The 21,260-nt window shown below is 35.1% G+C and overlaps 1 protein-coding gene and 1 long non-coding RNA gene across 2 annotated transcripts; both read left to right on the plus strand.

Annotated features, from left to right (window-relative positions):
- The first annotated feature begins 1,988 nt into the window (after nucleotides 1-1,988).
- Nucleotides 1,989-4,397, plus strand: LOC147537784 (putative indole-3-pyruvate monooxygenase YUCCA10). Its single transcript, XM_086642845.1, has 4 exons — nucleotides 1,989-3,148; nucleotides 3,370-3,606; nucleotides 3,842-3,984; nucleotides 4,190-4,397. Exons 1-4 carry the CDS (start codon nucleotides 2,540-2,542, stop codon nucleotides 4,395-4,397), a joined length of 1,197 nt encoding a protein of 398 aa, XP_086498971.1. The 5' UTR covers nucleotides 1,989-2,539.
- A 10,010-nt stretch (nucleotides 4,398-14,407) lies between these two features.
- LOC147537785 (uncharacterized) lies at nucleotides 14,408-20,402 on the plus strand. Its single transcript, XR_015225539.1, has 2 exons — nucleotides 14,408-14,549; nucleotides 17,135-20,402. It is a non-coding gene; the product is annotated as an uncharacterized LOC147537785 (long non-coding RNA).
- The last annotated feature ends 858 nt before the right edge of the window (nucleotides 20,403-21,260 follow it).

Here is a 21,260-nt window from a genome sequence, read left to right on the forward strand (position 1 = left end):
CGGCTCAATGCCACCTAAAGTAGACTCGGAAAGAGAGGTCCCTTTATTAATTTTATGACAACGTCACTTAATTGTGCCTGAGTAGATCTATCAATGAGTTATACATTTATGTTAAATTATTTGAAAGTACATAAATCTATATACACCCAATTAAAATTGAAAATTTCAACTGAAATTTGAAATAGTTGTGAATTTATAAAAAAAAAAAATTCAATTTAATGTCATTTTAAAATTTGAGAGGCATATTAAATTTAAAAGCTGTCAAGAATCATGGTTTTAGCAACTATTTCATTTCTACTTTTAGCAAAACTACGCGAGTCATTCCAATTAAGATTTTCTGAATGACATTCGATTGTAATAACAACTTTGAGCAAAATTAGATGCATGTTAGCAACTTTTTAGTGGACTTAGTAATACAGTTTAGGCGTTCAAACCATCAGGGCCATACAGTAATATTTTTCACAAAAACTTAAAACATCTGCTATATTTACGACGTAATGTCACACATTAAAAGTTTTCAATGTTACGATCAATCAATATATCACATAATTATTCAATAGAATAAAAACATAATTGTACAATACAAATATTTATAGAGAATGGTTGCTTGGGTCAAAATAGTAGGTATAATAAGCAAAAACGTCAATGGCGTTTTGAAATAACGAAATGTGTCACATTAATTATGTGTAACTATGTCCTGTTTGTGAGATAGTATCTCCGATTATCATTCTGGTCATTTTGTATTTATCTTCGCTCCAGAAATACCCTTAGCAAACAAAATTGATTTTCTCTTTCCATAAATTATACAGTTCGGCTCCTCCTCCTCCTGCTCTTCTACTTTAGGCAGAGTTCATCTCCTTCGTTTTCATCTTATTCTCATCTTCACTGTTATGGAATGTAGAGAGAGAAACAATCTGAGACCGACAATCTTCTTAACCTCTCTTCTAACGAAAAAGTTAAACCAAATCTATTTTAGAAACCAGAGGAAGACGAAGAAGTTAGACCAAATCTGTTTTTGAGGTTTCAATTTCGTCGACTTGTTTTCATATCGTTTTTTGTGTTCGATTATGGATTAAGACCTAAGTTGTTGTATGTTAAAAGGATAACAAAAAATATTTCTAAGTAAATAAGTTTCATTGAGATTCGACATTTAATGAAAGATTTATATATTTTTATTTAAATTTAAAGTGAAAATTAAGGAATTAGTTATGGAATGAGGTAGTTTGGGTTTTATAAATATTTTGACCTAAATAATAATTAAAAGAGTGTTGGTTGTAATTTAACTGAAATAACTTAAACCCCAAAAACTAAGGAATATAAGATAAAGGTTGAACCACATTACCTAGTGGCAAGAGAGGGAGTAAATTGAGTTATATATACTTAAATACATATAAAAGTTTGAAGAGACAATTTAGGAATTGGTTACACAAGGAGGTGGTTTAGATTTTCCAAATATTCTGACATGAAAAATAGGTACAAAAAAATGTTGTTGTATTGCTTTTGACTCAAATAGCTTAAACGTCAAACACCGACGAATATAAGATGAAGATTAAACCATAACCTAAAACCAAAAGAGAGAGTAAGCTGAGTTATATTATATAGGTTGGGGTGAGAATCGGGCCAGGCACGGATGCTCATGGGTACTTCTAGTCCGGCCTTAGACATTTCGGCTATCACAGATCACATATCAATGACCTTAGCATGTGGGACTGGGCCGGATAATTTTCTTACAAATTACTTTAGTTATTTACATTAATTTCATGTACCCAAAATGAATAATAGTCCTCCACCATTTATTAGTATGGTGGTTAGATACCCACACTGCAACTTTAAGGATCCCGATCCGAATCCAGGAGGTAGAAACTCATGATTTATTGAACTCAATTATAAATACAATAAAGGATGACTGCTTAGGATAGTCTTTAAAGGTCACCGTGCTTGGTGCTGCTCCTTCCGTCTTTTCCATTGGGTTAGTAAGTTTGCTTTGGTGGCCCTTTTAATTCAAACATAAGTGCCTGTAAATTCTTTTATGTAAGCCAAATGAAAGCTAGGGTGGCTCCTAAATTTGGTGTCCTAAAACGAGGCTTTGCTCGCTGTACACTTTATATTATCTCAGTCTAGTCCATGTCATAAAACAAGAAATAAATAATAAAGTTTACATGACAACAAATGTGGATGCATCCTCCCACAACAAACTTTCTCCTTGTCCATCGATTTCATCATGACCAACCAAAAATAAAACTAACTCTCCAAATGACCAAACATTTGTGGGAAGTTATTTTTATTTTTTCGACTGATGTACAAATGCTTTTAGGTGAGCATGCAGAAGAGATTCTCCATGCAAGGGTGTGTCATTTAGTATTTATGAGATTCTCCATGCAAGGATTGTGTCATTTACTGTAATATTTATGAGATTCTCCATGCAAGATTGTTCATTTACTACTCATATTTATAAGACTCTCTTCTCCTTCCTAAAAATAATTTCTCGACCAAACTTAAAACAGAGGAGCTAACATATCAAGCAATATTAGTTCAAGCAATGGAGGAAGTTGTTGTAATTGTTGGAGCAGGTCCTTCAGGAATAGCAACTTCAGCATGTCTCAATCTTCTATCTATTCCTAATATAATCTTAGAGAAAGAAGATTGTTATGCTTCCTTGTGGAAGAAAAGATCCTATGACAGATTGAAGCTTCACCTAGCCAAACAATTTTGCCATCTCCCTCATATGCCACATCCTCCCAATACTCCTACCTTCATTCCAAGAGCAAATTTTATCCAATATATAGATCAATACGTATCGAACTTCAATGTGAACCCATTATATAATCGGTCAGTTGAGTCGGCGGAATATGATGATATCCATGGAAAATGGAAAATCATAGTCAAGAAGACAGATACTGGCGTGGATGAGATATATGTTGCTAAATTCTTAGTAGTGGCTACTGGAGAAAATTGTGATGCATATATTCCACAAATACTTGGATTAGAGACTTTTGAGGGAGAAATAATCCATTCAAGCCAATATAAATCTGGTGAAGATTATAATGGGAAGAATGTTTTAGTTGTTGGGTGTGGAAATTCTGGCATGGAGATAGCATACGATCTCTCAAATTATGGTGCATCAACTTCCATTGTTATCAGGAGTCCGGTAAGCTTAAATTTATCTTCATATTTACTAGTTTCGTTTTCTTGGTACAAACTTTACAGAGACCAAGATTAAAAAAGTTGATAAAAACAACTAAACTAAATTAAAACAAAAAATAGACCGAGTTTAAATTTCCTTTTGACCAACTTTGCAAATACACGGCTAAAAGGTAATTTTATCGAAATGTTTGATCAAACTTAAAATAAAATTTGATATGGATGCAGGTGCATGTTGTAAACAAGGAGATGATATACCTCGGTATGCTTCTTTCAAATATGGGAGTTCCTATTGGACTAATGGATACTATAGTTGCTACACTTGCTAGATTCAGATACGGCAATTTAACCAAGTATGGCATCCGTAGGCCTACGGAAGGTCCATTTACCCAGAAAGCCACAATAGGCAAAGCTCCCGTTATTGATGTTGGCACGGTTGAAAAGATAAAAAGTGGGGTCATCAAGGTAACTATAATTTCGGTCGCTATAATTTAGTACATTTTATACAAATAGGCAAATTAGTTAAGATTTTTGCTCAATCTGGCCATAAATAAAGTACTTATCAATAGTTTAAATAAATCATCAAATTTGATGATGTACACGCCTATAGAGCTACCCTTATGCATTCTCGAAGTAATTGACCGACGTATCAAGATCTTATATGTTTACGAACTTATGATGCATTAATATGTGTTCACAGGTACTACCTGAGATATTGGAGGTTAAAGATAATAATGTGACCTTTCAAAATGGACAATTGCATAAATTCGATGTCATTGTCTTCGCAACTGGTTATCGTGCTTCAAATCCTTGGGTTGAGGTAAGCGATTCTAGTTTCTACTGGTCACTTTAGTCACCCGATCCCTTTGACTCCAATAATACTAAGAAGCCCCTTCGATGTCACCCATTTTGTGCTTGGAATGAACTTGCCAAGATAACACAACTTAGACACCAGATCCCTTTGACTCCAATAATACTAAGAAGTGATGTTATTGTAATTTGGTTGATAAATTGATTAAAATGTAGCTCATTTGTTAAATATGTGCAGGATAATGGGGTATTTGCTAAATAATGATGGGATGCCGAAGAACAAATATCCTACTCACTGGAAAGGGAACAATGGGATATATTGTGCTGGGTTTTCCCGGAGAGGTTTAGCTGGAGTTTCCATGGATGCTCAAGCCATAGCACATGACATCAAGTCTGTCATTTCTAGTGAAAAGATATCTGGTCTATCGTTGAAGCAGATATTGTGACAGTATAGCATTTGGTCAGAATAAAATTTTGGTTCCACACCTTTAACTCTCCAAGAGAGTTTTTGTTGTAAATTGGTATTTAGAATATTTATCCTTTGGATAATTGTAAACATAATTGTTTGAATGAAAAATTTAGTCGGGTAATACATCTTGTAATTTTCTAATGAAAAGATATTCTTTGACTACGTTTTGAGCAATCTAAATTTGTTGAATTGAAATATCGGTTCATTTTAATTTGCCCCCAACCAATAACCAATGAAAAAATTTGGCGTATACAATTGTCTAAGTTTAGCTTCCAAGACTATGATTCGTTTGTCAAATTTAATAGAGCTTATCTAGCTGCGCGATGCACAGGATCATGATGAGACGTATAGGATCATAAACCTAGGGTTGTTATTTTCTGTCTAACAACCTATAACCGTTTGTAACAAACCTTTAGCTTTTCTTGTTTTCGTCTTTCTCTCTGTTGATTCACTATATAAAGACTGGTAATAGTTTGTTAGGGATTAAGTGAAATGAAATCAATTAAAATTAACAACCAATATTTTCTTTTTTTTACGACCCTTCATTTCGAATGGTTCCTCTCCTAAAGAGAAGGGTCATAAACCTAGGGTTGTTATTTTCAGGTATTGATTGTGCACTCAAGGTAGGCGTCGCTCGTGGATCCAGATTGAAGGTCTCAAATATTCGATTTCAAGGCGGCTTGAGATTTGGGATTTGGGGCGCTATACATCACGCACCTATACTTAAAAACATATAATGAATGAAATAATAATACTATAATGGAGGGAAAACATTCTGCAATTTATAAGAATATAGAATCAAAGAGCAAGATCCAGAAACAGAGTTAATTGTAATAGTTCTTTCATTTCACTATAATGGATGAATAGCTAATGGTGGAAAATTCGAGAAAGTGCCTGCTAATTAGTACTTTATTATCAAAAAAACAATACAAAAAACAATTAAAAAAAAGAAATAAGCTTATAGAGATTAAACCTACTTGAATGAAGATCTTTGAGCAAAATTTTAAAGATGTTACATAAAAGAAAAATGAATCAAATAGTAACTAAAACTTGACAATCTAGGTTTCATCCAAACAAATTGGAAAACCAAAGATTATAGAAACTTCAGTTATCAGATACCTAATTAGCATATCACCAACGGTAAGCAAGCCGCCTTACAATTATATTTAGTAATTTCGGACCAAACCCATGTGTCAATTCAACATAGCAGGGTTAGAGGTACATCTACTCTCATCAACTACTTGGTTTTCATATAAGACCTGTTTTCATAAGCCACGAATGTTCCTAACTTCTAAACCAGGAAGTGATGAAGGAAAAAAAAATGTTAAGCCGTTGAATGGAATCGATGAGCACTAATGCACATCGAATATACATCCATGAATCCATAACTATACTAAGAGATACGAGCACAACAAAGACAAATTTGAATCTTACAATACTCGATTCACTCTTCCGTTTCTTTACAAGTATCAGGAACAATGCAAATGTATACCCTCTATGTATGAGTAATAGAGTAGTAGACAGCAAATCAGTAAACCTTTTACCCAGAAGAAGAAAAATAGATTCTCCCGTGCTAGCTTATTTGGAGGATCACAACTTGAAAATCAGATATTTAGGCAATTAAGAAGGTTAACAAATCAATATTCAAAATTGGGAAATGAATACTACGGATTAAAATATCTAACAACCATGAAATAATCTTAGAAACTCACTATTATAAGAATATAAACTAATTCAAAAGTAAAAAACACAAACAAAACTCGAATTACTTCAAATCAGACCTGGTATAAACACCGTCAATCTTCACTGCCATGTAATATACAGTAGAAGAGCAAATTCACTAAAATTTCACTGCTATATAATATAAACTAACCTCAAAGCAGCCTCAACAACCTAGGTAGTCATCAACACAACAAAATTTAGCCAAGGGTGTAAGCTATTTGGGGAGTTTTCTCAAACATGTTATGTGCTCATGTTTGAAATTGAATATAAACTCTATAAAGACTAATCATGTTTCTGTGTAGTTTGATTTAGGTTATGTGCAGATGTTTGAAACTCAATAGTAACTCTACCATACCTGAAATACAGATGTATAAAAATTAGAACCACATAGAAACTCTACAAACTCCACAAAACTCCAAATAGAAACCCTACAGAAACCAAACTCCATAGAAACTCAATAATCAGCAAAACTCTATAGAAACTAAATAAAAACTCTATAGAAGTTAGTTTTTTCTTACTGCTGCTAATGGTACTTTACAACAGATCCATTTATCTCCAGTCGAGATCAATAAGAGGTTAACTGCACCTACTTCTTCATAGATACTCGGACAAATCTGCGCTTCTCACACCAGAATATGTACAAAATTTAAGAGAGGGTCAATTATATACAAGTAAAAAGCATAGGAACCACTCGAACTGATAAGATCCCACCTCCCTACCTTTCTAATATAAGCAGAGGGTCAATTATATATATAAGTAAAAAGTTCCTCTATTTAATTCTAGGACGTCTTGAAATAAGTAGGTGGTTTACATTTTTATTTTAGAGACGACCATATGTAACCATAGAATTTGTTCATGAACATTTCTTCTTCCACCTGAAACATACAAAAACAGATTGAAAAGAAACACTTTAAAAAATCAGAGAACTTAAACAACAAATTAAGGTGAATACAGGGTTGCTTGAAGTTGATGATATGAATATATTTAAAGCCCTAAATAGAACAAACTGGAGGCAAAACCTTAGGTTTCAAGGAAGAAGCATACTGATTCAATTTGTGAATCCCAAGCAAGAGAAAAAGGAAGAGATGTTGAGGGAATACAAGAGAAAATAAAGGCAAGCTCTTAGAGGATTCATGAAGAATTTAGAAAACCTAATTTTGCGTAATGATAAACAAGTTTCCATTAGTTAAACTTACACTGTTGCTGAATGAGTTGGTGATCACAGTTGTAGGGATGGGAAGAGGGCGTAGACAATAAGCAACAAATGAAAAATTCAGTTTAATGGGTGAAGAAAAAAAACTAGGATAACCGTGGAGATTGACGTTTCAATGTCGTTTCAATTGGTTCCACACGGTCCAGTGTTTCACCGATTGGAAGAGATTCACAGCGTCTATTTTTAAGTTTCCAGTTAAATGAAGAAAGTGAAGGGTTAAAGAGGAAGCAATGGGCAAAATCTTTTGAGAATTTTAAGGGAGAAGAGGAAAGAAGTGAATTCAGATGAAGGGAGTTAAGGTACGGAACGAAGAGAAGACAAAGAGATTGGAACGACAAGGATTTGATATAGCAGTTTCGATTACCAAGTCAAGTAGGATTTAACGGTTACGATCGAGGGTCCCTTATGTGATATTAGTCTGAACGGCCCAGATTAAAAGAGAAGGAAGTATCTGGTTGTCCAAGTCATCATCCAAGCATCCAAATCATCATTTAGGAGCATTTATTTTGTCCTAGTCAGCACAACCTTGTTCTGTTTTGTTATATAGATGTCTATGGGGTTATCCTAATCATCTAGGATTATTTATTTTGTCCTAATTATGTTGATGTGGAAGGAGTAATATAAACTAAAATCTGATATAATCTGAAACGAGTAAGTACACATTAAGATGAGAAAATGTGGAAGGCGTAAGTACATATTAAAATGAAAAATAATTACAAAGAAATTAATAATGGAGGAGGTAGAGAGAGGTAAAGATGGGGTTTAATAATTATTAAGACAATAAAAGGAATTTAATTCATATCCTAATCATATATCCTAGTCCTAATCATGTTAATTTTGTCCTAATCACATATCCTAGTCACATTATTTTGTATTAATTATGTCCCAGTCATATTGATGTGTTTTGTAATATACATTATTAGTTACGGTAGGATATTATTCATTATTTTGGGATTGAGTACAAAAAGAATATAATATTTTTAGTATATATAGTTATAATCTTTTGGCTTCATCACTAAATTTTGTATTTTTTGTTGAAAGTCTTCATCAATAAATTGTTTCGACATGATGGTATGGTTATTACAATAAATTTTTTCATATTTGTAAAGTACAATTTATTTAAGCATTTATTTTGGATGGCTTCCATCATTTTTCGTCATGCTAATGTTATGTCAAATGAGAGTAATAAAGTTAGGATTTTACAACCCTTCCGAATATTACATTTCTTTACAAACAAATCAGTTTCTTCTCATCAATTGAGGTCGAGAACTTTGTTTCTGTAGCGAAAAATTTTGTATTCTTTTTTCTAATAATGTAAAACCTAAAACTGTTTTTATACGTAATGTAGTTAAGTTCAAAATAATTTAAGTTACATAAACTTTATTTTACTCTAGACGAATCTAAATGACCATCTTTATTGTGAAACATCTCCTTCAAATATTATATGAGATCTCAAAACTCAATGTTTTAAGAAGTCACCCCAAGAGAATAACAAAAACATTACTAAAAAAGTACAGCACAAAATCGCCTAAATATCCTCTGGTCCATTTTAGCATCACAAAAAAGTGCACCCGTGTCTGTTGGTTAACTATTACGATAAATCCAACTAGGATTAAATTGATAAAAATAAGCGTATTATGTATGCATTTTTGAATGAAGGGAAAGATGTTTAGTTTTTGCACAAATTTTGTATGATGGGTTCGGGGTTGATTTACGTTCTTGAGGGCCTAAGGTAAATTTTCAATTTATGGATAGTACAAGGGGCCTCATTTTTGAACTTCACTTCGGCCACCTAAAAGTCAGGGCCAGCCTTGAATTTCGAACCTGCCCCTAGGAGCTATGGGATGTATTGTCGATGTGGGTCCAAAAGTGTTGTCTAATATTGTTCCCTTTCCTTGTATAGCTGCTTAAGGGCCTTCATTCGGTACTCATCGAGATGTGTTCGGAAAGCACTGGATGGTGGAAGGAAGAGCTTTAGAGGCTTTTCACTTTCTCTCCCAATGCTCGCTCCTTCAAAACCAAATCTGCCTCCTCTATAGCTTTGCAGAGATCTTCGCGAAGGCTGCATACGTCTTCATCACTGTGAAGTTCTTCTGCCGTGAGGCGCTCAACCTCAAACATCGATTCCTCCAACTGAGAACGTTCAGTTTCGTTGTGGGTATCCTCTTGTGAAGACATTGCTGGAGCAGAAAAATAACGAAGGTAATTTTCAGAAGCACTGAGTAAGGATTCGGGTTACCGAATTGATGATATTGCTAGAGTCAATCCTCCTTTTAGTGTAACCTGCTGAGGTCAAAAAGTGGCAATTCTGATTATCAGTTTAAAAGTAGAGACTTGATGCTTAATCACGTCTGAATGGTTGATATTTCGTCTGATTGAATGATACTGTTCCTTTAGCTCCCGCTCTTGGAAACTTGGGGGGTAGACTTGCAAAGTGTCCGAAAACCTCTCCCACGCTCATGACAGTCAGCTGATTGCCCTTTCCTAGTTAAAGTATTGAGTATTGATCGATCCTTAGGGAACATACCTTGCTGAAGGTGATGTGATGCCCTTTTATAGGCTGCTTTGGACAGACTGTGAGATTGAGGCGGTTCGAATACACCGTGTTGTATTGAAACTACTATTTCTTAGTTAGGGTTTCTTTTGAGTTTATCTCGTATCTAAGATAATTGGAAGTTCCTCTCCTTAAAGATGTTTCGTAGATATCCTGCTGAGATGATAGATCTTCTAGGATATGCTTCCTCCTTTGAGACTCTTGCAACCCAAGTTAATCAAACACTTAAGATCTTAACCGTCTGAGATCTTTTGGAGGATTTGGGATTAAGACGGTAGTCGCGCGGTGCGCTTCTGTCTAGCCGTGTTCAGAGTGTAAGGCATTAACCTTGCTTACATGGACCCCCCCAACTCTCCTTTGAATCCCTGGGCAGACCTGGTCCTGTTTGAGGCAGGCAGGCTGAAACTCCTTAGATAATTTGGCCAACCTCTCGATTCTGGGTTTAAGTTGTAGACCTCTTCGGGCTAAGATGTCCTGTTGCCTAGAGACGGGTTGCCCGTTGGGCTACTGGTCTTTTCTTGACTTCTTGACGTTAGTCAACGAATGACCATTTCAAGTATCATCAAAACCTCGTTAAAACTTAAACCCGGATAGGGAAAGCGATAACCTGACCACTAAAATTAAGCCCTGCCAAAGCACAGGCCTAAGGGGGAGCCCTAGTCGAACCTCATTAAAACGTAAGTCCGGATAGCGAAAGAGATAACCCGACTATTAAAACTAGACCATGTCAAAGCGCATGCCTAAGTTGGAGCCCTAGTCAAACCTCGTTAAAACGTAAGCCTGGATAGACGAAGCGATAACCCGATCATAAAACAATAAGCCATGCTGAAGCGCAGAGCGTAAGGGGGGGGCTTTGTTAAAACTCATTAAAACGTGAGCCCGGATAGCCCGAGTGATAACCATACCATCAAAAAACAAATCCTACTTAAACGCAAGCCTAAGGGGGATGCCTAGTCGAAACCCGTTAAAACGTAAGCCCGGATAGCCCAAGTAATAACCCGACCATCAAAAAATAAACCCTGCTAAAGTGAAGGCCTAAGGGGGAGCCCTAGTCGAAACTTGTTAATACGAAAGCCCGGATAGCCCAAGCGATAACCCAACCATAAAAACATAAGCCTTGCTAAAGCGCATGCCTTAGAGAGAGTCCTAGTCAAAAGTCGAAATTAAAAAGAAGTCGTATTCAAAATTTAAACAAAAGCCTCGTTGGCCGAGCACCCAAAAGTCCTGCTTCGCAGGCAAAACTTAAAGTCGTGCACTGCACGCCTCAAACATTTAAAAACCTAAGAGCTTTTAAGATCAGACCTGCCTAGCAGGAAAAATTGGAAGCCCTGCTAGCCCAACCTATGACTACTTAAGAAGGCGTAAAATATCAAGAAGAAAAGCTCTGCTTAGGTAGGCAAACAAGGAGAATACACAAGAACTATAAATAAGGCTCGTCGAAGAATTCAAAACGACCGGCCACCATGATCAGAAGGTAAAAGGCATCGCATGGAGAACAAGGAGACGCAATTAAAATAATCAAAGGGAGGCCAAAAACAATAAGCCAATGGAAAATTAATGCGAGGGACTAAGAAGTCATAAAAAATAAAGAAAACTTTTATTCATCATGATGTCTAATACAAAAGAAATAACCGCTAAGATACCAAAATGAGCACGTCTACTCCGGTCTATTACAGAAGAAATTACAAGAGAGTCGAAGAAATTATATCTAATATCTTGCAACTGGACCAGCGGAAAGTGAAAAGGAGCAGGGGCAAAACAATCCAAGAGGAGCATGAAAACTCTGAAAGATATATAGAGATTGGAAGATCTCAAGGCTTCTCCCAAATCAACAAGTTTCTAGAAGGAAAAAAAACTACTGGCAAGACTTCATCAAGAGAATGGGTCAGGCAGTATGTTTCGTTTATGCCAGATTCCCGAGCCTTCTGGAGAAGAGACCCCAATTAGCACCTTAGGTCAGCATCCACATTCCGTGAAATATGAAAAACGAAAAACTTCTAACCGAAGATCAAACAAAGGTCTTATCCTTGAACTTGAGAAAATCAGAAGACTTGGAGAGGAATCTTAAAGAAAATAATGAGTTAGGAAAAACAATAAAGGGAAGATGAAGAGCAAGAAGCCTCGGCTGAAGAGTTAAGGAATAAAGTGCCTCGAAAATGGCCTAAGTAATAATGATAATGCAAGAAATTGCCACGAATTTCTGACCAAATCAGACATAGTTATATTGTGACAGGAAGCGACAGGAGCCATGCGGCAATCAAATGATAACACGCGTCCCACGACTGACAGAAAAGGTAACGTGAATAGTTACCCAAAAGGCGAATTCAAAAAGCGTGTGATCAGAAGATCAAACGCCTGACGTCAAAAGATCAAAGAATGAGGGAATATAACCCAACTCCTAAGCGCAAAGGCATTAAACGCACAATCAGCGCTTACCGACTTAAGCCCGAATCTGATCAAATAAGATCCCAATCAGTGAGTGTGACGCTCTGTGTTTCGAATCACCTTTTCCAAAGCAGTTTATAAAAGAAACTCGGTCGAATTCTCACCAAAACCAGTTTCAAATATAAACCTAAGCCAAAACTCTCATCACGGGTGACAAATCAAGAACAAACGCAGTGGAAAATTAAATGTAGTTTAAACCTTTTTCTTTCTTTTTCCTCCCAGAATCAACTATGAAGAAACTACGTAGTCCAAATTAATTCGATAACGATGGAAATTTTCGAATAAGAAACGATAGCCAAATCATATCCGATCTTTCCGTGTGACCACTCAAAATTCATATCTTTTCAAGAACTATCCGATGAGCTGTCTGAATCAACAAAAATAAGTATTCGAAACCAAATCTTGAAAATTGCTAGCTCTTCTAAGCGCTTTAAATCGTCTGATTCCCTGGCTGAAAATAAGTATTCGAAACCAAATCTTGAAAACTGCTAGAAACTGAAACAAAAATTCCCAATGTTAACAGAATCTGCCACAAAACTCGAACCAAGAGAACGACCAGTTTCGACGCCAACTCAGAAATCTATAACCTGTAACCTCCTTAAGATTTTCTTATTCCTAGTGGTACTTCACCGAAATTAGAATTTCCTTAACTATTCTGTTGTGACGTACGGACATAAGAAGAGAGTTCACCGTAATACTCAACAGTCTGTGTTGATGATCAACAAACTATCTTGTCCTCTCTGCAATCTGACCCCAAGAAAATCCATAACTCAAATCTATAAATGATGACAAACACAAGCTCCCAAACCCAAAACTCAAACGATATCTTTCTCATGAGAATAAAGTCCAATCTAAAATCTGAGCAATTTCATAATGTGTTAGATAATGCATTTACGATGCTAAAAAATCTTACTATGTGCTATGAACACAACGAACCAACCTCTTCTATTCTCCTCTGTCCAGTTTTACGTACCAACTCTGAACTTGATTGAACCTATATCATTTCTGCAACTACAAACTTACGACATTTAAAAAAGTCAATCTAACTAAACTCTATAAACAAACTAGATCCAACTCTTCATATCCGGAATCTAGCCTATAATACCATGGAGTGAAACTGAGGTTAAACAGTAATATGTGCAACCATAGAATAAGATGACACATATGTTTCCTCTTCCCTCCTTAAACGCTTACTCCGAAGCAAACTCTGAAATATGAAACAACTGAACAATAAAACTGAGATACCATCTTACCAAATAATCGAAGAACATTCTATAACAATAACTATTCTCGATACGAGAAGATAAAGAATGAAGGCCTCTATAGTCTATATATAAGAATAAACTATCGTTGATCCTATATCCTCACAGAAAATATTGTTGCCTCGATAACATAAGAAAATAAAGAATGAGGACATCTATCATTAGACAGGGCAATGTTATCGTCGACACTGTAATTTCAAGAAAAATGTAGTTGTTGTCGATAAGATGAGAAAATAAAGATAGAAGGCCACTATAACGTCTATACAAGTCATAGATAAACCAACCATCGAGAATCGTTCTGCAATTACCTGAGAACCTTGAATATTTCTAATAACAAACATTGTCTCAATCAATAGAAAAGACGAAGAAACAAGACTGGCGTTTTAGAGAGGCGGGGATAAAAAATTTCGTTGATTATAGTCTGATTTTTTCGACTTCTTTATCAACATTATTTTATATTTTGGTAGTATATATATTTTTTGGTTTTCCAAACTGAAGCGCTAAAAATGGGTTTAGAAATTAAAAGAAGAAAAAAAGAGCTTTAAAGAGGTAAAGTGAGCTACAAGAAAAAGAAGGTATAAAAATGTTTCTTGAAAGAAATGGACCAAGTGTTAAATGATATGATAAAAAGATGAAAAGAAAACCGTCGTCTGCAAAAGGACCAAGTGTTAAATGGTATGATATAAAGAAGAAAAAAGGAAAGGCCGTTGATTTCATTGAATGTAATCTGCTTTTCTCGACTTCTGTATCAGCGTTATTTTATATTTTGAAAGTATATATGTTCTTTGGTTGTCCAGACTAAAGAGCGAGAACATGATTTAGAAATAAAGAAAATGAGAAAAGCGTTCCAGAGAGGGAAAGTGAGATAAAAGAAGGATGGTATTGATTTTCATTTTTGCTTTCTTAAGTAGATGCTACAAATCAAGTTTTAAGGTAAGCGTTCATCCTCCCCTATTTGCTCCTTTAATTGTAATGGATTTCCATGGTCCGACCGAAGAGTAATATTCATGCATACTTAGGCATTACCCGAAAATATCTTTTTTGAATCTCGAGTTTTAGGGATCTATCAAATCATAGCCTTGTTGTAATCAATACATCTCCAGATGAAGTCTTGTGAAACTTTTATTAAGGAATGCTGAGAAAGGAAGAGTTGTAAACAAGCTTAAAAGACAACACGATCTATTTTATAATTTACATATCTGCTGAAGCATGCACTATCTATTTTATAATTTACATATCTGCTGAACCATGCAAGTCTTTGTATAACCTATTTAGTATTAGATTTACAAAATCTTATTATTTCTCTAAAATCATTTTCAAAGAAAACTTTGATCAGTGAGGATTTAGATTTCTGTTTTCTTCATTTTTATTTTCAATTTGGTAAAAACCAACTCTGCAGGTTTTTTTTCTTATTCCTTATTCGTAACGTTTATAAAGCAAAGAGAGTCAGTGATTTTGGATGATCTGGTCTTAAATACCGTAATTTAATCTTGCCATACCTAGACGATTATATTTCAAAGTTTCAACTATTAAATTTTTTGGGGTCTATTAATTTTTTAGGGGTTCGGATCTTCAAATTTGATTGATTAATTTTATAGATACCAACAATTTCTTTATATTAAGATAATATAGTATTCATGTCTCGAGCTCAAGATCTCAAGACCTCAAGGATGAAAACCAATTTTGAAACCACTCCAACCAAAAGTTCTTGACTTGATACCAACAATTGGTCATTTGTGGTATATACGTTCTTTCCCCTAAGAAAATATGAGTTAATTCTGTTTTCGCCACTATTTCGTGACTAACTCGCTGTTTTGGCCCCATAATTGATCGACAATTCATATTTACCCCCAAGGGCCTAAAGAGTTTCAACTCTTTCAAGAAATACTCTTAGCGGTCAAAAACGAACTACCAAAACACTTAAAAATAATTAAATTCACCTAATCTCTCTTTCTCTCCTCCATTTCACCACCTCTCTCTTTACCCTTATCTCCCTCTTTCTCTCCCTCTCTCGTCACCTCACCATCTTCTCCGACAAAGGTCTCCTGCAGGCTACTTTTTTCCGCAACCTTCAAATTAAAAATAAAAATATTTATTTATCACTTCTTTTTCTCTCGTTTTCTTCCTTTTTCTATCTTTTTCTTTCTTTTTTTTCTCTCTGTTCTTCTTATTTTCTCTTTTTTCTTTCTTCATTTCTTCTTCTCTTCTCGCCCTTCTCTCTCTTCTCTTTCTCTCCAAACCTCAAGCAAAGGGGAGCCTTCATCGGAGATCTTGTTCACTAGACCTCGAAGATCTAGTGAACCAGACCTTCAAAGGTCTAGTGAATGAAACCTCCGACCTTATGACGGAGGTTTGGAGAGAAGAGAAAGAAAAGAGAGACAAGGGAGAGAAGAAGGAAGATAGAAAGAAGAGAGAGGAAAAAGGAAAAATAAGAAATAAATAAATAAATAAAATGTAGTTTGAAGGTCGATGGAGGAAGTGGTCGGCCAGCGACTTTCGTCGGAGAAGATGGTGAGGTGGCGAGAGGAATAGAGGGGGTGCAGGAGAGAGGTGAGGAACTGGAGGATAGAAGGAGAGATGAGGTGGATTTCATTGTTTTCAAAAATTAATTCTTTTTTGGCCTCTAAGGGTATTTCTAGAAAGAGTTGAAAAAAAATCCCAGTGGGGGCCAAAACAAAGTGCCGCACACTTATAGGGTCAAACCGGTGAGACGGCCACAAATGTGAGGTTATTACGAAATTAACCCAAAATTTATATTATTTACAGGACTAATTTTTTACCCTCTTGTAATTTTATCAATTTACATATTAATTCGAAAAACTTTGTCAAAAATACCATATAAATTTTCATTTCGCTGAAAAGGGATCAATCAATTTTTTCAAGACTTCAAATCTTTAGGTATTTTTGTAATTTGTAACAGCTTGCAAGAGGTTAGCAAAAACTTGCAAGAGGGTTGCAAAAAAAAATGACATAGAAAAGCTTTCATCTTCTTCATTTTCATGTAACAAAATCTATATTTTGTTTTCTAGTGCCAATCAGTACAATCGCATGAAGGAGTGAGATCATATGAAGTCTTGTCAATCTTTATATTAGGTTGATTTGAAGTATTCCAAAGCTTGCAAAGGGCTTCCATGGCTGAATCAAACCTTTTTTCAAACCCTATCGAACAAGAAGAGATTAAATCAATAATAATACGAATTTATCCATGAAATTAGATGGTTATTTGACGGATTAAGAATAAGATAAAGAAGATGAAGGCTAAGGCATTCTAGAGAGAGAAGGTAAATGAGGGGAGAAAAAAATAGAAGTCAAGAGTAAGGGGGTATTTCTGGAATGGGTTTTTTACAAGTGACCTAAAAATAACTAGTCATATTATTTTACACAAGGCTGACAAATATGCGTAATATTACAACACGTTTTAGTTGTTTGAAAAAGTTAAGTGTTTTTTTACTTATTATGTAAAATATTTTGACTTAAAGAGTCATTTTCTATAGTTTAAATACTTCATACATTTCCAGGATAATTATACGATTACAACATTGTATGTACTACTCGATACATATTACAACGTCGGTATATCAAATGGATGTGATAAGCTTAAGTGGGGAAAACCCAAACAGTACAGGAATCGTGATAATTGCTCCAAAGGACATGGTAAGTATCCTAAAACGATCAACTACCTACTAATACACACTAAGACTTTTATTTCACAAGTATTACAAGTCATTGTATCATTACAACCTTACATGAGGAGATTGATACATCTAGGACCGGCTCAATGGTGGAATGGGCCTAAAGTAGACTCGGAAAGAGAGGTCCCTTTATTAATTTTATGACAACGTCACTTAATTGTGCCTGAATAGATCTATCAATCAGTTATACATTTATGTTAAATTGTTTGAAAGTACATAAATCTATATACACCCAATTAAAATTGAAAATTTCAAAGTGAAATTTGAAATAGTTGTGAATTTATAAAAAAGAAAAAATCAATTTAATGTCATTTTAAAATTTGAGAGGCATATTAAATTTAAAAGCTGCCAAGAATCATGGTTTTAGCAACTATTTCATTTCTACTTTTAGCAAAAATATCTAAGTCATTCCAATTAAGATTCTCTGAATGACATTCGACTGTAATAACAACTTTGAGCAAAATTAGATGCATTCTAGCAACTTTTCAGTGGACTTAGTAATACAGTTTAGGCGTTCAAACCATCAGGGCCATATAGTAATATTTTTCACAAAAACTTAAAACATCTGCTATATTTACGACGTAATGTGTTAGAGTATAAAGATCGAGATGAATCGAGATCCGTAGATATCCGTATCAACCGTCCAAGATATATGAAGATATTATTTATACTTATACTTATCCTAGATAGAGTCCTAGGAAAATAAGATACCCGAATCACTCTATAAATAGAAGTGACCTCTATGTATTTTACATTGAATTGAGTTGCATTGAGTCTTCAAGTCTGTAACCAATCAATCCCACGATTGTGGAGATAATATAATGTAGCCATTAATGGCTTTCTCCGTGGATGTAGGTCGTGATCCTCCGACCGAACCACGTAAACTATGGTGTTATTTACTTTATGTTTACATCTCTCTATCACTCGATCTCAATCTCCCTCTCTCCTTCTCGGCTTCAATCCGAGCTCACATCACCATCTCACTCGGCTTCACCGAGTTCACCTCTCTATCTCGGCTTCATCCGAGACGAACATCTATAGAGGTTTATACCTCTTCACATGGTATCAAGAGCAGGTTAATCAATCCTGATCAAACTTCCGCATATTTTCGATTTTTTTATGGATCGATTAAATTATCCTAAGCAGGTTCATCAATCCTGTTTTATCAAATTTCTTTAGCTTCCGCTATTATCAACGTTGTTTTCGTTGTGATCGATAAATCACTTTGTCGATATTATTTGTCCAAGTTAATCTTGTGATTTTTTGAGCAGGTTAATAAACCCTCATTCATGCTTCCGCACATCTCCGACGTTTTTTTTTTCAAATCGTTGCGTTTCCATTTTTTTGGAAGCATTAATGGCTTCCAAAACCCTCCTTCTCCAAACCCCTAATCTAAAATCACCATGGTGTTATCCTGTTGAATCAATTAGCTCGAGTCCCGAAGATGTTGGATGATGAATTCGGTGCTGCTTCAAACAGCAAAAGTAGGTTAACTGTCAATCTATTTTGGGCGCTACCCCAAATTATCCGGTGATTAATCAAGCCGACTTCATGCAATTTTGGTTTTTTATCTTTTCAATTCCAACGGATTTCATGCATGCCTTCTTATTCAAGACATCAAGAGGATTCTTAGTTTTCCGCTTTGATACCTCTTTCTTTTGCACGTCAACTTCTATAGGTTTGGGAGCCTCCTTGACTTCTTTCTTAGGTGCCTATTTAGACACTGAAGGGATTGGACAGCATCACGAGTCCAACTAATGGATGAAAACTGTTGTGATTCAATATCTTCTCTCATCCAAGTTTGTTGGACGATCTAGTCCCAATCTTTATTATTATTGAAATCTATCATCTCTCTCGGCCATAACCCTCCCTCTCGGCTATATATCTCTCCCTCACAATATCACTCGTGGGTTGTAAGCTCTCCCTCATGGTTTCTCTCACGTGAGTGTGAAATTTCACATGGTTTCGAGACGCTATCTTTCTGTCACCTTCTCTTTTATTTGTGACAAAATTTTACCACAGTTTTGTGTGACATCTTTTGCTCATATTGTTGCAAAATCTTTCTGGGACAAATCACTACTGTTTCTTATCTCCGACTATTTCTAGTTGTGATAAAAAAAAATTCTGTCACCTATCTCTTCTTTTTGTGACACTATGTCTTCATCATCCTCTTCATGGATTGACCGGTTACTCTCTTCCATCATCAACTACATATGGTATCGTTTACTCCTCCGTTTGTTGATTAATTTGAAGCTCACCTCCCTCTCACCAAGTTTTATTCAAGCTCGAGAATGAAATAAAGCAAAAGAAGAAAAGAATGAGATTCAAGCTTACGAAAGAAAATATTATGATATCAAGTTTATGTGCGATTACAAGTTCAAGTTGCAGACAAAGAATTCAGCATCATTGGCAATTGTTCGACATTAAACAACAATTAAAATTCAAGTTCAAGTTTGAATCTGATCGTATGCGAGCAACATCCATCTTTTTCAAGTTCAATTTCCAAGTTGGAAACTTCACAAGTTCCGCTTCCAACTTGAGGGGGAGTGTTAGAGTATAAAGATCGAGATGAATCGAGATCCGTAGATATCCTAATCAACCGTCCAAGATATATGAAGATATTATTTATACTTATACTTATCCTAGATAGAGTCCTAGGAAAATAAGATACCCGAATCACTCTATAAATAGAAGTGACCTCTATGTATTTTACATTAAATTGAGTTGCATTGAGTCTTCGAGTCTGTAACCAATCAATCCCACGATTGTGGAGATAATATAATGTAGCCATTAATGGCTTTCTCCGTGGATGTAGGTCGTGATCCTCCGACCGAACCACGTAAACTATGGTGTTATTTACTTTATGTTTACATCTCTCTATCACTCGATCTCAATCTCCCTCTCTCCTTCTCGGATTCAATCCGAGCTCACATCACCATCTCACTCGGCTTCACCGAGCTCACCTCTCTATCTCGGCTTCATCCGAGACGAACATCTACAGAGGTTTATACCTCTTCACATAATGTCACACATTAAAAGTTTTCAATGTTACAATCAATCAAGATATCACATAATTATTCAATAGAAATAAAAACATAATTGTACAATACAAATATTTATAGAGAATGGTTGCTTGTGTCAAAATAGTAGGTATAATAAGCAAAAACGTCAATGGCGTTTTGAAATAACCAAATGTGTCACATTAATTATGTGTAACTATGTCCTGTTTGTGAGATAGTATCTCCCATTATCATTCAGGTTATTTTGTATTTATCCTCGCTCCAGGAATACCCTTAGCCAACAAAATTGATTTTCTCTTTAGAGAAATTATACAGTTCTGCTCCTCCTCCTCCTCCTGCTCTTCTACTTTAGACAGAGTTCATCTTCTCCGTCTTCATCTTATTCTCATCTTCACTGTTATGGAATGTAGAGAGAGAAACAATCTGAGACCGACAATCTTCTTAACCTCTCTCCTAACGAAAAAGTTAAACCAAATCTATTTTAGAAACCAGAGGAAGACGAAGAACTTAGATCAAATCAGTGTTTGAGGTTTCAATTTTGTCGACTTGTTTTCATATCGTTTTTTTTTTGTTCCATTATGGATGAAGACCTAGGTTGTTGTATGTTAAAAAGATAACAAAAAATATTTCTAAGAAAATAAGTTTGATTGAGATTCGACATTTAATGAAAGATTTATATATTTTTATTTAAATTTAAAGTGAAAATTAAGGAATTAGTTATGGAATGAGGTAGTTTGGGTTTTATAAATATTTTGACCTAAATAATAATTAAAAAAGTGTTGGTTGTAATTATTATTTTAATTGAAATAACTTAAACCCCAAAAACTAAGGAATATAAGATAAAGGTTGAACCATTACCTAGTGGCAAGAGAGGGAGTAAACTGAGTTATATATACTTAAATCTATTATATAAAACAGAAGGAAACACGATG

Source organism: Eschscholzia californica, unplaced genomic scaffold (assembly GCF_041429995.1).
Source record: "Eschscholzia californica isolate CP2 unplaced genomic scaffold, dmEscCali1.0.p SCAF_5, whole genome shotgun sequence".
NCBI lineage: Eukaryota > Viridiplantae > Streptophyta > Magnoliopsida > Ranunculales > Papaveraceae > Eschscholzia > Eschscholzia californica.